The following is a 17012-nucleotide window of genomic DNA, read 5'->3' on the forward strand; positions in this document are numbered from 1 at the left end:
GTTTCTCACCTCCCGCTTAACTGTCATTGTACTTGCATAAACAGTACTCACTTTGAACATGGTTTAAAATTTTGGTGAATAATAACTTTTTTAAAATTAGTATTTTACCCTTATTTTGTCCCAGAACACTGCGTTGACAACCAATATATACTCATATATTTAATTCGTAATATACCGTGTGGTCATAAAGCCTCGATGAACTGATAAGAAATAATTGATGCATTTAAACAATACACAATTATAATCCATTTCTATCATAGCGTGGGCCTATTGTTTTTTTCCAGAATGATGAAGAAGAATGCTTAATATAGCCGAACCTGTGGCTGTTATTATTATGCGATTGCGCGCTTTATCTTATCTGGAGGTGCAACAGGAGTTCATACGGAAATTTGACAATAGGAAACATCTGGTTGATTGTCAGTAAGTTCCAAAGAACTAGAAACGTTTCCGATAAATCACATGCAGGAAGACCTCCTGTACCACAAGAGGCTGTTCAGGGAATCGGAGAAGCAATCGAAAGAAATGCGAATGCATCAAATTGTCGTTTAAGCTACTAGCTACGTGTGCGAAAATCAACGACTTTTTAAGTTTTACGCTTTACACCAAAGAAAAAAGCGTACCATATTCTGTTGCTTCACAAATTAGACCTCGAAGATTACGCATCTCGCCCAGCTGCGCATTACGACTTGACTGTAACTGCACACAATGAACACCTCATGGATCACCTTTTGTTTAATGATGAGGCTACATTCCGCTCCTGCGGGAAAGTTAAGAAACATCACTGTCGCATATGGGGTAACGAGCCACCTCGTGTTATTACCGAAAGGCAAAGAGACATACGATAAATGAAAGAACGGCCTGGATTCACAACTACTACAGTTTACGGACCCTCAGTTTTGCAGAAGAGAAATTATGGGAAACATTTATCCTGATATACTGGAGTAATTTGTGGAACGACGGCTTCAGCATGAAGGCACTGTTGTGTTTCAACAGGATGGAGCACCCCCTCATTTTGGTCTCAAGGTAAAGGATTACCTAAATCAAACTTTAGCCAATAGATGCATAAGTAAAGGTGCAGAAAGAACGTGCCATTATATTCATCTGATTTGACATCGTTGGATTTCCTTGCTCCGTGGTACACAAAGCCAAGCAGAGGCAAAAGACATCCAAGATCTAAGAGCTTGAATCCGGCATGCAGCGTCGGCCAGTTCACAAGATACGTTTCAGAATGTATTCAGGTCTGCTCATCAACGATGGGAGTATTGCTTCAAAATGGATGGAGACCATGTTGAAGTTTGATGAAAACGTATACATACATTGACAAACATACATGCGTATTATATAAGTGCATCCATTATTTCGGAAGAATGGATCAAGACTTTATGACCATCCTGCGCAAGCTGACAACTGAGGAGGATACTGACATTCCTAACTATGGAGCAGAATTGCTGTGACCTTTGCAATGTCGTAGTACTGGCTGAAGTCTAGTCCTGTCTGAAAAGCTCAGTTAAAAGCATTGCCAGAGAAAGGCCAGCTTCTTTGTTCGCGTCCTGGCCAGATACACAGTGCCAGTCTGCCAGGAGGTAACATGCGACAGGCACTTAGAAACACTAACTACAAGAGTGTTTGCGTGACCATCAACCACAGCAAGCAACGAAATATTAGTTTTGTAAATAAAAACCGCCTTTTCTTGCTGCAATGTATTTTATTTCTCCCAGACACATTTCGCCGACACATTTCGCCTTTTCCTTTAAAGCTTCTCCAGTGGAATAGTTTTTCGCGTTTTAGGTTGGCATCTGCGATTCTTCTCATCCAGGCACACGCTGGAGGTGGCACTATTACTTCACTCGCCAAACATAAGCACGTTTTCACGTTACGAATTGGATTCACAATTTTCATATTGTTTGTGCTGATTGCTGTGGTGACAAGAAGAGACAAAGTGAACACAGTTTTCGGTATGATATCTAGAACCAGTGACAGAAGACTAATAGTGCTCCACATATTTATTATTCGACATGGTCCGACGAGGATCATTTGGCTCTCTCCTACATCTGAATAGGATTTCACACATGCAGTACCCTTTTTTACATCATAGTTACTAAGAAATGACAATGTTAATATGACAACTAGTATTAAAATGATCTGAGTGTCCATAGTGACAATGTGAGTAAATAATACTATGAACTAATAAAGTTAATACAGGCAGTACCTGTACTACTGCATTTGCTGCCACCAATAGTGATAATAATAATAATAATAATAATAATAATAATAATAATAATAATAATAATAATAATAATGATACTAACAGATATAAAAGAATTTATAGGTGTACAAGATAGATATTTTATGATATTGTGAGTTCTGGGGAAAAATTTAAGGAACGTAAGCATGGTCCGTAGTTGGCTGTAATGTGATTTTTATTTAATCGCGTGATTAGCTAATTTCGACTACTTGTCACTGTCAAGCACCTATAAACCAACATGGAAAAGCACTACGCTATCTGCATACATCGCAATGTGGTGCTTTTCCATGTTCTTTTTAAATGTGTTTGGCAATAACAAGTAGTCGAAATTAGCTAATCGCACGATTAAATAAACATCATATGATAGCCTACTACGGGCCATATTTACGTTTATTAAAGGTCTGGAGGCTCTGGATCTCCACTAATACAAAATTTTAAGAAATTTAAGGAGACTGCACCAGCTAAAAATAGTAGATACATCATTAACTGACTTCTGAAGCTGGAGTTGTTCTCTAATATTATGATGGAAATTATTCCCGAGTCGGGTTTTTGCTACTTAAAAGGACTTCGAAAATTTGGAAATTTGTGGTAAGTTCCTATGGGACCCAACTGCTGAGGTCATCGGTCCCTAGGCTTACACACTATTTAAACTAACTTCCGCTAAGGGCAACACACACACACACACACACACACACAAGCGCGCGCGCTCCCCAGAGAGCACTCGAACCTCCGACGGGGGAAGCCGCGCGAGAAAAGGACTTCGAGTAAGTGGCTTAACGATGGAATGGGACACAAATGATTTTGCTCTGATGGGAATGGGTGTTTCTGCTACACTGTTCGGAAAAGAACATTCAGGTTGAGGAAAGCTATGAGGGACGGTGTTCAAAAAATGGTTCAAATAGCTCTGAGCACTATGGGACTTAACTGCTGAGGTCATCAGTCCCCTAGAACTTAGAACTACTTAAACCTAACTAACCTAAGGACATCACACACATCCATGCCCGAGGCAGGATTCGAACCTGCGACCGTAGAGGTCGTGCGGTTCCGGACTGTAGCGCCTAGAACCGTTCGGCCACCCCGGCCGGCGGACAGCGTCCGTTTATAAGACAGTACGGAAGACAGCGGGTATGCAAATCTCTGCGCTTGTTTGCACATAGCTAGAATAGTTGATGATATCCAATGGGAATGCTGGAGAAATGTGTTTTACGTGGACAGCAGATAGGGTTCTCGTGTTTTATACCGGCATTAATGTAATATTTCTTGTGTACTTTCCCGTAGGCTGCAGAACATGATAGAGCTTTGCAGCTGAATGCCTCAACTGCGTAATGTATTCCAACAGCAGTTTCGTGCTCTTCCGTTCATTTAGAAGCTGTATACCCGTAACACGGACGCTGTGTCTCGTAAAGGAAGTCTAGTAAACACATTGCTAATTGGAACCGGAGGCACTGTACAAAGGGCTGCGGCAGTAGGCATCTTCCGAAGCGTGCATCACATTGCAGTGCAGCAAGGTCGCACTTGCAACCTTCTAACTTCTGATTAACAGTGTCGCGGCGACTTCAAGGTTGCTCTAAGTGGCGTGACATAACCACAGCCTCACGCTCCAGTGCCTCCTCCGGTGCGCCGCCTGATACACTGAAACAGTGACGCGTGAATGGCCTACAGACAGAGAAAAGGCGAGTCGCCATGCTTTACCTCCGCTGTATTACTCAACGACAACGCCTCTTAACGACCGACAGGAAGCAGTAATCGTGTCGACTAAGGGCCGCTGTTCTCCTTGCAGTCACGATTTAGTTTTGTTTGGCTGACTTGGGCTCGCGCGCCCGTGCGCGCACGCGCGTACTTTTGTGTGTGTGTGTGGGGGGGGGGGGGGGGGGGCAGGGGTGTCATTCACGGGAGCACCAGTCTTACGAAATTGGTTCTCGTGTTTCGTAACATGTGATGGCTTGGATTTCAAAAATACTTGTTACGGAAACTGCCGGCGTTAATGGGTGTCATTATGAGCAGTTACTGCACAGGATGTATAGAAAATGCTTGGAGGAACTTTGGACAGAATCCTCCAAACAAAACAATGGGAAAACTCCCTATTAGAATATCTACATTCAGAATGTTTCGTATTTGGTTTATTCGTGCAAAGACGTCTCATGTGATGTACCGGATAAAATTGAAGATGCCGAGGAACTTAACCAGCCTTACTATAGAACATGCCTTGGCTCTGCTGCCTTTTAATCCCATCGTTCGTGTTGCACCGGATGATGTCTATACACAACGACAGGTGGATGGGTAGAGCAAGAAAAGTTCCGTGGTCTACACATTCGCGACCTATCGGAACACGAAGTAGGAATAGTTTACGCAACGGGCTTTCTATACGCAGAGGCGCTTAATATCATTCTGTTTCAGATACCTGCGAAATATTTTAATGTCTTTCTTTTTAAAAAAAGGGTGGAACAAGATATCGGCCCTGTCCATTCCGATCTTTGCAGTGATTCTGGCCAAACCACTGGAAACACTCACCTGGGTTACCGGACAGGGTTCGAACGCAGCTCCTCCAGAATGCGACTCCAACGAAGTGCAATATAGCCCGGGCAGTCTTTCAGTAACAAATAGAAGGCCTTTCGAAGATAACTACAAGGCTATTTCCGAACATATGTTCACCTGGCATTACGCCTTCTTCTGGTGCGAGGAACCCACTTGTGGGTTTGTTGTATCTTGTGTAGATTCACTTCTTGCAGCGTTCTATTTCGGACAGGTATGTATTGCGTGTAACCTGGCTTTTTTCTCCCAAGGTAATCCCGCAACTGTGTGGGATGTGATGTGGAACAGTTCCACACCAGTGTTTAGCTCGACGTCCAGCTGCCCTAGGCAACAGTCAACAGTTTCTCCACAGTGCGCGCTGCCTACTATCTGTTCCGCATTTAGTTCTGGTTCCCCTGTGGCTTATCAGTGACGTCCAGAGGAGTCAGGATAGCGCGAGACTTGCATTTCATTATCGCTGGCAGGATAGTGCGGGTGCTAACGCATATCTGCAAAGTGATAAAGTAAACATACATTCTAGAAAAGGCCCTAAAAACAACCTTTTTGCTACCTGAAATTTAATACCTGAAATTTAATTCCTGAAACAAAGTAGTTTCACCATATCGAGACAATCTGTGAACTAAGGAGAAAACGCATGTTCTATCTCACTCTCATGACAGATCCGCTGCTTGTGGAATACACCAGCATGCCTTTGCTTCTGCAACACATTTTATTAATATTTTGAAACTCTATGGCCAGAACACGAAAAGAGTGGCTTTAGTGACCAAGGAAGTCGAGAAAAATCAGTACTACTTTTTATAATACCATAACAGAAGTAAATTAACCATCAAGGCAGCCTAAAACGACGTGTACTGTCCCAAGTTGAAGCCAATTATTTGCTTAGCTTTGCCCACAACCTCTACTATCTCCGCCGTCCGTAAATATTTCCTGGCCTGATTCAAAATCTTAAAGCTTCAGTCTGCAAGTGCCTCATTACTACTTGTCTCAACTACACAAGGGTCCCTCCACTTGCCATGCTTCTTGCTGCATGGGTTCGATTCTCATCCAGAAACTTCTAACCCAGCAAGAAACTTCTAACCCAGCAAGAAACTTCTTATGTATACTGATAGTTACTTCAGGAACACTGGAAACTATTGTATCGGTGTATCACAGTACTTAAAAACAAGTTGTCACATAAATATGTTCTTGATTATCAACGATATTTTTGACATCTTTCTTAATGACATGGTGAAATATATGCCACAGAAGTGCGACGGAATGAAGATTTTGCGACAACGTATCACCATGGGAACTAAGAGTTGTTCACTATTTCACAAAACCACTAGGGAAAGCAGCAAGAATTGAATTTTCGTACGCTGTTGAATAGTCTCTAGTTGTTATCAAATTTGACATGCAGCTCGGCGCAACACTCATCACTTTTAGAGACGACTCGAACTGAATAACATTTTTTTCTCTTAACGTGTGAGCCACATACGTCCTTTCACCACGAAGGGCGCATTTCCAGCTACCCGCAGATATTACGTCAGGTACCGCAAAGTTTACAAACAGTCCTAGACTATCTTCTTCTCGTGTGCAAGTCACGAATATTACAGCGTGAATATTTCAACGTAGACTGTTAGCTCTGACTGGACCAGGACGAGAGAACGAATAGACAACAGCATTTTAAAATGAAATATCGCGGTATTCACCTTAAGGAATGTAGGGAAAACACACGAACCTATTTTCCGATAACCGGATGTGTATTTGAATCCTCTTCGTGCGGAATACGAGTCCATTGTTTTTAACCACTGTCCCACCTGTATTGGTTGAGCTCGCAGTGAGGCATCTACCTCTTAACTTCACATTTTTAAATCAATAGTCACAGAAGGGCTACTAAGGCACTGTAGTCAGATCAGCAATAATAATTTCGTGTGCATTAATGCACGGGTGCAAGCCTTTCAAGCGGACGCCATTTCGGAGCCTTGTTTATGTCCCTAATCAACCCCAGTTATCGAACGGGCAAAAGGGACCTACAGTTTAATGTGGAATCCGATCCACATGTCGTTCTTGGCGACTTCTCACATCGTTCAAAATTGGAGGGTAGGTTAAAGGTGGACTGAAATTTTCCGTGGTCAGATTGGAATTCGATCCCGCGCCGTAAGTACGCGTTTTACCGCTAGGCCACCAGGCACAATAAAATATTAATTTTAATTCGATCATACGGTGTTACGTAGATTGTGCTACGCTGATGTGCTTTTTAAGAAACATGTCTCATTCGTATGGGCAGATTTTGGGTAAACGAAAGTTTTCGTCATTTTAGAGGTGAATCATGTGGTACTCTAATCGTAATTTCCTGGCTCAGTGGTTCAAATGACTCTGAGCACTATGGGACTTAACATCTGTGGTCATCAGTCCCATAGAACTTAGAACTACTTAAACCCAACTAACCTAAGGACATCACACGCAACCATGCCCGAGGCAGGCAGGATTCGAACCTACGACCGTAGCGGTCACGCGATTCCAGACTGAAGCGCCTAGAACCGCACGGCCACACCGGTTCAGTGGCTGGAGTCGTTTTCAAATGGGCTTGAGAGCATACAGCGATGGAACTGTGAGATACGCTGCAAGGATCGCCAGGTCGAAAGTAAGGGAAATCCTCTCGAAATTTTGGGTAAGTTCAAAGGACCTGTAATCGAGGTAGTCTTCAAACATATAGTAGGCGACACATAGAGATCATGAGGATAAGATACTAGGGATTAGGGTGGCTCCGGATGCACACCGACCATACTCATCCCTTGCTCCATTCAAAAACCGAATAGAGCAGGGTGTGGCTTATTATCGCACAACGTACTCTCCACAATGCACTGTATAGAGGATTACAAAGTACATAATTCGACGAAGATTTATAAGAATATCACATGTCGTAGTTTAACTGTACTTTTAAATCAAATATTACTCTATTTACTTACATATTAAGACTAGGCGTAGCCTTTTTACACACATGATGCAAATGAACTACTACTTGATAAAATTGCGCAAACACCCGGTCAGATCTCAAAATAATTGAAGGTGGTGTAAATATCGGCGACTTACTTTAAATGTTCATAAATGTAAAACTGTGTGCTTCACAAAAGACAAACAGGTAGTATCGTAAGACAACAATGTTAATGATCATCACAACGGGAATCAACGCATAGAAATACTTAGGTGTAATAATTTGTGGAGATATGAAATGGAATGATCACGTTGGCTCAGTCGTAGGTAAATCATGTGATACATTTGGATTCATTGGGAGGATACTGGGAAGATGCAGTTAGTGTACAAAGAGGTTTGCTTAGAAAACACTTGTGTGATCCATCTTAGAATACTGCTCAAGTGTGTGTGTGTGTGTGTGTGTGTGTGTGTGTGTGTGTGTGTGTGTGTGTGTGTGTGTAAGGGGGGAGGGCATACCAAATAAGACTACATGGTGTATCTTACTTATTCAAGAAGGGCAGCAGGAATAGTTGTGATTCGTTTAACTCGCGGAAGAGCGTCACGGAAGTACTGAAAAATCTGAATTGGCAGATGACTCAAATGGCTCTGAGCACTATGAGACTTAACATCTGAGGTCATCAGCCCCTAGAAGTTAGAACTACTTAAACCTAACTAACCTAAGGACATCACCCAACACCCAGCCATCACGAGGCAGAGAAAATCCCTGACCCCGCCGGGAATCGAACCCAGGAACCCGGGCGTGAAAAGCGAGAACGCTACCTACCACACGACCACGAGATGCCGGCAATTGGCAGATATTTGAAGCTCCAACCTATGCAGCAAAACCCCACTCGCAAAGTTTCATGAATCTGTACTGAGCGCGGAATCAATGAAGTTAGTTCAGCTCTGAAGGACCGCGAAGAGAAGGTAGGACTATTTAGATAAAGGAATTTAAACAGTGATTCTTCTCGCGCTCCAGCCATGAATAGAACAGGATTAAACTCTTAATGAGACGTACAATGGGAAGAACTCACTGGTATGCATTTCATAGTATTTTTCGAAAGATGGAGGTACATATTAGATTAATGGTGGTGGTGGTTAGTGTTTAACGGTTAGAGACGGTTAGATTAATGTTTCTAAGATCAAACCTTCCAGGAGATTTAAGATGCCAACTGCTCGCTGCACATATTTAATAATTATTATGTTGATACTAAATTAATATGGGATATGAGTTAGCTCTGCGTTTCTGGGAGCCACGTTAAAAATTCCACTGGTTTTCAAGCTTCTGCCGAAATCAAAAAGTAAGAAAAAAAGAGTGACTTTTGTCCGTGTGCGCCTCAGTTCTGCATAATTACCGCTAGAATAAGAAGCTATTACAAAATATCAGTAATAACAAAAGAAACGGTTACTTCAGTGATATTTATTTTTCTTTGCAACTAACTTGTTTATTCGTAAAATAACCAATGAACAGCACATACAAGCTATTATGAAAATTTAATACCTACCGGAAGATTTGCTCCCTGGTCAGTAAATGTATTGTGAATCTTTAATAAAATAATGATTTATTCCATACCTCGTTTTCCAGTATAACGTTCGAGTACAATCCAAAACCTTAACTGGTGGACCCGGAGTAACCGTCTGCACTCTTATGTTACCGAATAAATAAAAGTAAGGGTAGCCAACCATCGCTCTGACCCGCGAGTCAACTTAAACTTCACAGCATAAAAGTCTACAATTAAAAGCGCTGTACCTATTTAACTATTTTCAGCAAAGGTTCCAAAGCCTGACTACTGGATTTGAATATACGCTAAGGTGACAAAACTCACGCGATGCCTTCTAATACTGGGTTGGACCTACTTTTGCCCCACGTAGTGCAGCAGCTCGACGTGGCATGGACTCAACTAGTCGTTGAAAGTCCACCGCTGCGAAAGTATTGCCGACGGTGGAATTTCTGCGCGAACTGACCTTCCGATTATTTCACATAAATCGTGTGTCAGATTCACGTCGGTCGGTCTGGATGGCCAAATCATTCACTTCAACTGTACAGAATGTTCTTAAAACCAATAGCGAACAGTTGTGGTCCGGTGACATCACTGCAAGTCATCCATAAAAATTCCGTCGTTGTTTGGCTGCAAATCATCTCCAAGTAGCCCAACACAACCATTTCCAATAAATGATAAGTCCAGTTGGATTAGAGAACCCTGTCCATTCCATGAAAAAGCAGCCCACACTATTACGAAGCTGCCACCACCACCTTGCACAATGGCTTGTTGACAAGTTGGATCCCTGGCTTCGTTGGGTCTGGGCCACACTCGAACCGTACTATCAGTTCTGAACGACTGAAATCGTGAGTCATCCAGCCAAGCAACAGTTTTCCTGTCTTCTAGGTTCCAAACACTATGGACACGAGCCCAGGAGACGCGCTGCAGGCGATGTCGTGCTGTTAGCAATGTCACTCGCGTCTGCTGCCATAGGTCATTAACGCCACATTGCACCGCACTGTCCTGACAGATACGTTCGTCGTACGTCCTATACTCATTTCTGCGGGTGATTCAAGCACTACTGCTGGTCTGTTAGCACTGACAACTCTATGCAAATGCCGCTGCTCTTGGTCGTTGAATGAAGGTGGGCGGCCACTGCGTTGTCGGTGGTGAGGGTTAATTCCTGAAATTTGGTATTCTCGGCAGATTCTTCTCACTGTGGATCTTGGAATATAGAATTCCCTAACGATTTCCGAAACAAATTGTCCCATGCGTCTAGCTCTAACTACCACTCTGCGCTCAAAGTCTGTTAATTCCCGTCGTGTGACCATAATCATGTCGGAAAGCTTTTCATATGAATCACCTGAGTAAAAATGACAGCTTGGCCAACGTACTACCCTATTACACTTTTTCTACGCGATACTACCGCCATCTGTATATGTGCATATCGCTATCCCACGACTTTTCTCATCTCAGTGTATACACCGCTGACAGTTCACACACCTCTTCCAACTAGCCACTAGCATCTCTTACCAATAATCACAACGATAACACAACACAACACAGCATGGATATGGTTCCAAGTCAATGGGAAGAGAGTCACACAAAAATATTCTCAAAATTGCACGAAACCAAATTCAATTTATTGACATAACCCGAGCCAAGCCCCTCCATTTTATCCAACACCATCCACAGGTAGTTAATGGTTCATCGCTCTGATTTTTTACCAAATAAGTCAAGAATAATACGCATCTCTCTCCTTGAAGAACAGAAAAGTGCCCATGAAATGTGCATATGGCATTACTGCCACGGAGACCCTATGTGGCATGTACGTCTTTTTCTTTGACGCCTCATTGGAGACTTGCGCGTCGATGATGACGATGATGAAATGATAACAACACAACACAACAAAACACAACACAACACAACACACAGTTCCAAGCAGAGAACCCCCCCCCCCCCCCCCCCCCTTCCGCCGGGAATCGAACTTGGGGCTCCGTGATCGAGAGGCGTCAACGCTACCACAAAACCACACGCTGCTGACGGGAAAGTGACGAAGCAGCATTCGAGCCCACACACAGGAACGTATTTCAGGAAAAGTAGCCTTATGGTTACTAGAAACTTCCGAACTTTAACACACAATCCTGACACTTTAACTCCACGAGGGCAGAAGGCCGATCTCACGATTTCGCGAACTCCAAACCGCTACACGAAACTTTCAGGCCTTCTACCCGATACGAATCGGGAGCAGATAGGTAGACGTTCTCACTGGTCATTTACTGCTCCCACTTACAGCAGGACGAATATGCGATCAAGGAAAAAAAAAAAAAATTCCCGGATTTTCGCCGGTTAAAAGTACACTTCTGTCCCGGATGAAAATTCAATTTTTCACGAGTGCAAAAACACTAGATCCTGGTGAAAGTACATTTTTTCTGCGTTAACTGGCAGTATACTTTCCCCTGGAACTGTAAAACTTACCTATCATTAGAATACCAATCATTTGAATGGTAAAGGTTTCACGGCATACAACTTCCAGGCACTTTAGCAAATGAAACCCAGCAAAAACCAACACTTTTTGGAAAGCTACACGAACACCGCATTTTTTCGTATTACGAAAGCCCAAATACGAATTCCACCAAATACAACACTGAGACTTCCGAAGCACTGAAATAGAGAGCGCGCTGCGCTTCTGTCAGCGAATCCTAGTTTATGACATGTGATCTCACTAGCCTTTGACAGCAGATATTCAGAGCATAGGACACGTGATATAGTCGTCCAATAGCAACTTCACTTATGTAGCGCGAACACACAAAAAGGAAAAGCTAAGTTTTCACATACAATAATGGTCGTCAAAAATTTTTGCCGTTTTTTTTTTCCCCGGGTGTGGTTAGGCAGCATCCTAAGATCACAGCTTAAACTGCAGGAACTGAATATTTCTGACAAGAATGACATAAAATTTCACTTCTGTGCACCGAAAATTTCATGTGTTAGCTGGGTGAATACATGTTCCGGTGACCACTTCGACTTTTGCCATTGAAAAGCCAGTTACGTGTGAAATTGCTCAAGAGCTAACCTCGCACTTTCTTTTGAACGATAATTATACTTTTTGCCATCGTTACCGCATAATTTGAATCTATGAACGAAATAAAATAGATATGAAAAACTAATCTTGAAGTAGGTCTTTTTGTAGTGTAAATTACGCTTTAAGATACATCAAACACAAATCTGCCAGTAAAATTTTATATAACTTCGTAAGTGTCTCGTCTTCTGAGCTCGAAATTTTTGTATGTGGCTGGTTCTCAAAGCGTTACGTTTTGAATTAGAGTCAAACGAAGAAATTCGTCGCACATTCTCACACTTAGCATAATTCACCTTGCGGAAAAGGAAATTTAACGCTTCTCAAATCACCATTATGCACTATTTTCCCGCGACCTGTTAGAAATGTGAAAAGTTGTGACATCACGCTCATCGAAAGCAATTTGTTGTTATGAAGTGCTTCACAGTCTTCGTCCTAAAGGCTTTGACACATTTTGCTGTCAGCGGACGCTCATGTGTGGACTGTGTTTTATTTCTGTAAATGGCGTATTTTCTTTGCAACTAGAGTTTTATTTTGGTGTTATTCTCTCGCTTATCTCTTATTGCTGGACTATTATTCTCCAGTAGCGGGCTACACTGAAATCTTTGTCAGAGTATTAGTTCTTACCAGTCAAAATAACAAAAATTTAACTGAAAACTAAAACAATGAAAAATTTCCAGATTTTTCCCGGATGAAAAAATTCCCGCATTTTTCCGGGTTTCCCCTACATATATACATTGGCAGCGCTCCTGTAAGGTGCTGCTTCCTGCGAGTACTTCCACAAGTTTCTCTCCAATGGGTATTGGTAACACCCTTCCGTTCTGGCACATTATTCGGCCTTGAGCCGGCCTCTACCCGTCTAGGAGGATTTGGGGAAGGTCAGACCATCAATCCCAGGTTGCAAAATACCTCCTTCCCCCAGAAACCGATCCCGACGTAGACAATAGATGTACATAGAAGGTGGAGAGGGGAGAAATGAAAGGAAAGGGCCTACTGGTTTGAGCTGCACTGCGACTTTAGAATCAGCGGCGACGAGTGAAAATGTGTGCCGCACTGGGATTCGAACTAGGGATCTCCTACTTACTAGGCAACTGCCTTAACCACCGCGCCACCCGGACACTTGTTTATCGTAACTGCGCGGACCATCTCGAAACGCCTCGCACCTGATCCACACTCCCACCTATCCGCAGTACTCGTCCATTTCCTCCACTCTCGCTAGCTTGAGATTCCCACAGGTGATCGGACGTAATTCTGCATCCGCGCTGATGGTGGTGGATTCACTGCTCATCGAAGCGAAACGTATAAACGCGTGGTCTCTCTTCTTTTCGAAGATGTCCGAAAGAACAAACACTACGCATTCACACAATAGGCAACAGCCACGGGTAGAACGCACAGGCATCGCTAGGAAATGAGGTGTTGCAACCTATGACGAATCACGCTGCTCTTCTTTGGATCTTCTCTATTTCTTCTATCAATCCTATCAACTATCCAGAAAGCTCACTGACAGTGGGGCGCTTTCGGCGGACCTTCCTCGGACAGTGGCCTCTTTAGCTGCGCCGATAAGCAGTGCAGCGAGTGACACACGCGGCGGGCTTGCGCAACAGCCGGCGCGGCGCGGCGCGCTACTCACCGTGGACTACCGTCCTGAAGACGACCATGCTGCCAGCTTCCCAGCGCAGCGATTACGAGGCTCAGCGATGCGAGGCGTAGCGCCGCTGACGACGACCGGCACGCAACTGCCGCGCGCCGCGCTCGCTGCTCTTTATGTCAGCCGAGGAGCCGCGCCGCATCGGCCAGCGAGACTGCGGCCACTGTTGCAAGACTTGCTCCGCGTGGCCCCACCCCGCGGACGTGATCACCCGCCTCCACCAAAAGGAGCCGCTCACTCGACAGATGTCATCTACTACTCGTGAAGAGTTCAGCGAAAACTGGGCAAGACGTGGGCTTTGCTGTCACGCTATGCGCGCCCCGTCCCATTTTCATTCATTTAGGCGCCTACGAGGGGTAGTCGCAAGTTTTAAATAGCGATTCGAAAATATAAAGTTACGTAATTAGTTTTTTTATTTGCAGGTGTATGTCTCCATTCTTGGTACCCTCAAAATTCCCGAACAACGGAAAAACAGCAGAAAACAAAAAAAAACACACACACAAAAAATGGGGCAGTATTGTGGAGTATCGTATATTAATTCGCTTTCTCCATTTGAAGGACAGGAACGCTGCAACAATCCATGCTGAGTCGGTGCACGTGTACGGCAACAATGCACGATCATATGAGGCCGGCTGGGTGGCGCAGATTCTTCGAGTGTGCTCAGATAAACTTGAATGGTGATGAAGGTAGTGGCAGACCATCTCTTGTAAGGGTATACACACTGCCTGGCCACAAAATAAAGCACCCAGAAGGAGAGGAGGAAACAAAACGTGCCTTCGCGGGTTGACAGGGTAAAGGACGCTACTTCAGAGATTACAAAGTCAAGTGGACAAAGAACTTTCCAGTATGAGCCCACATATCAGTGTGACGTTGCAATCCCTCTGGCCCAGGCCCCAGATACATAGACTGGTTCGGGAGGGAAGGATGTTGTCAGAAGGCCTTGTATCCTCTCCCGAGGAAACCCCGCTTGAGGTGATTCCACACATGTTCCATCAGGGACAAACTAGGCAATGTTTGTATAATAATTTATTACGTCTCGATCGCTTACATATAGAAAAAATATTCACACTACCGGTTTCGGCAAGTAGTTGCTATCTTCAGACGTGTACAGTCCACTGAAAACCTTCGCGCATATATACAACAAGGTGACAAAAGTCATCGGACGGCGATATGCAAATATAGAGATGGCGGTAGTATCGAGTGCACAATGTAATTAGGGGCAGTGCATTGGCGGAGCTGTCATTTGTACTCAAGTCATTCGTGTGAAAAGGTTTCATACATGATAATGGCCAGACGACTGGAATTAACAGACTTTGAACACGGAATGGTAGTTGGAGCTACACGCATGGGACATTCCATTTGGTAGTTAGGGAATTCAGTATTCCAAGGTCCACAGTATCAAGGATCTGCCAGGAATACCGAATTTTCTCCAAGTTTTCACACCACGGACAACACAGAGACCGACGTTTTTCACTTAACGACCAAGAGCAGTGGCATTTGCGTAGAGTTGTCAGTGCTAACATACGAGCAACAATGCCTGAAACTAAGAAATTAATGTGGGATGTACGACGAACGTATCTGTTCGGAGGTTGCGGCGAAATTTGGCATTAACGGTCTACGGCAGCAGAGGACTGAGCAACTGAACCGATCACTGATTAGAAAATGTTATGTTCGGCTAGTTGGAGACCATTTGCAGTCATTCATGGACTTCATGTTCCCAAAAAACGACGGGATTGTTATGAATGACTATACGCACCCGCGACACTTTCACAATTATGTAAGGTTATAGAGGCAGCATGGCTCAGTACTTTTGCAGGGTGATCTGGATGGCCAAATCATTTCGCTCGACCTGTCCAGTGATCAAGGTAATCGCAAACAATTGTGGCCCGGTGACATGACATCGTTGTTTGGGAAAATGAAATTCATGAATCGCTAAAATGGTCTCCAAGTAGCCGAACATAACCATTTCCAGTCAATGATAGGTTCAGTTGGACCAGAGGACGCAGTCCATTCCATGTAAACACAGCCCACACCGAAATGGAGACACCAGCAGCTTGCACAGTGCCTTGTTGACAATTTGGGCCCATGACTTCGTGAAGTCTGCGTCATAGTCGAACCCTATCATCAGCTCTCACCTACCGAAATCGGGACTCATCTGACCAAGCCACGGTTTTCCAGTTGTCTGGGGTCCAACCGATATGGACGCGTGCCAAGAAAGACGCTGCAGGCGATATCGTGCTATTAGCGTCGATCGTCTCCTGCCACGGCCCGTGAACCATTGTAGCCACACTGTCCTAACGGATATGTTCGTCGTTCGTCCCACATTGATTTCTGTGGTTGTTTCACGCAGTGTTGTTCATCTGTTAGCAGTAACAAGTCTACGAAAACGCCGCTGTTCTCGGTCGTTAAGTGAAGGTTGTTGGCCACTGCGTTTTGCGTGGTGAGAGGTAATGCCTGAAATTCGGTATTCTCGGCCCATTCTTGACACTGTGACCGCCGTAATATTGAATTCCGTAGCTATTTCCGAAACGGAATGTCCCAAGCGTCTGGACCCAAATTCCATTCCACATTCTAAGTCTGTTAATTCCTGTCTTTCCACGTGAATCACCTGAGTACAACTGACAGCTCCGCCAATGCACTGCCCTTTTTTACCTTGTGTACGCGATACTAACGCCATCTGCATATGTGCATATCGCTGTCCCCAGACTTTTTGTCACCTCAGTGCGATTGCTGGACTGTATGCACTACCACAAACAGTAAATGAATCATTGGATGTACATGACTACTTCATAATGTTGCCAGGGATGATAAACAGGAAATGCTTGTGGCGATCGACGTGCCAAATTAGATACCTTGATAGAAGTGTATTATGAATGAGCCAACAAGATTTGGTCTGTATGTGGCAGAAGCACCTCATTAACTTCGAAAAAACGTAGCATAAGTCCTATCAAACTGTACGCTGTTAATTTGTGAAATACACAAGAAACTGATAAAAATATTGCGTATATTGGCCATAAGTCATAGCACCGGTTGCATTAACTAGTATCTTGCTTAAGAATATGGTGTGTAATACACAAT

General features: G+C 43.8%; 1 protein-coding gene across 4 annotated transcripts in view; it reads right to left on the reverse strand.

The window, feature by feature from the left end:
- Positions 1 to 17012, reverse strand: part of LOC126353945 (6-phosphofructo-2-kinase/fructose-2,6-bisphosphatase) — a 348716-nt gene that overhangs the window by 260033 nt on the left and 71671 nt on the right. Inside the window, exon 1 of one of the 4 annotated variants that reach the window (XM_050003237.1) lies at positions 13917 to 14055. The exons of 2 other annotated variants lie outside the window; for them this stretch is intronic. In XM_050003237.1, coding sequence (XP_049859194.1) covers positions 13917 to 13944 — 28 coding nt within the window. In that variant the 5' untranslated portion in view covers positions 13945 to 14055. Of the gene's footprint in view, positions 1 to 13916; positions 14089 to 17012 lie in introns of those variants that run through there. One more of the 4 variants, XM_050003242.1, reaches the window with a different exon arrangement.

The sequence above is a fragment of the Schistocerca gregaria genome, chromosome 3 (genome assembly GCF_023897955.1).
Source record: "Schistocerca gregaria isolate iqSchGreg1 chromosome 3, iqSchGreg1.2, whole genome shotgun sequence".
Classification (NCBI taxonomy): domain Eukaryota; kingdom Metazoa; phylum Arthropoda; class Insecta; order Orthoptera; family Acrididae; genus Schistocerca; species Schistocerca gregaria.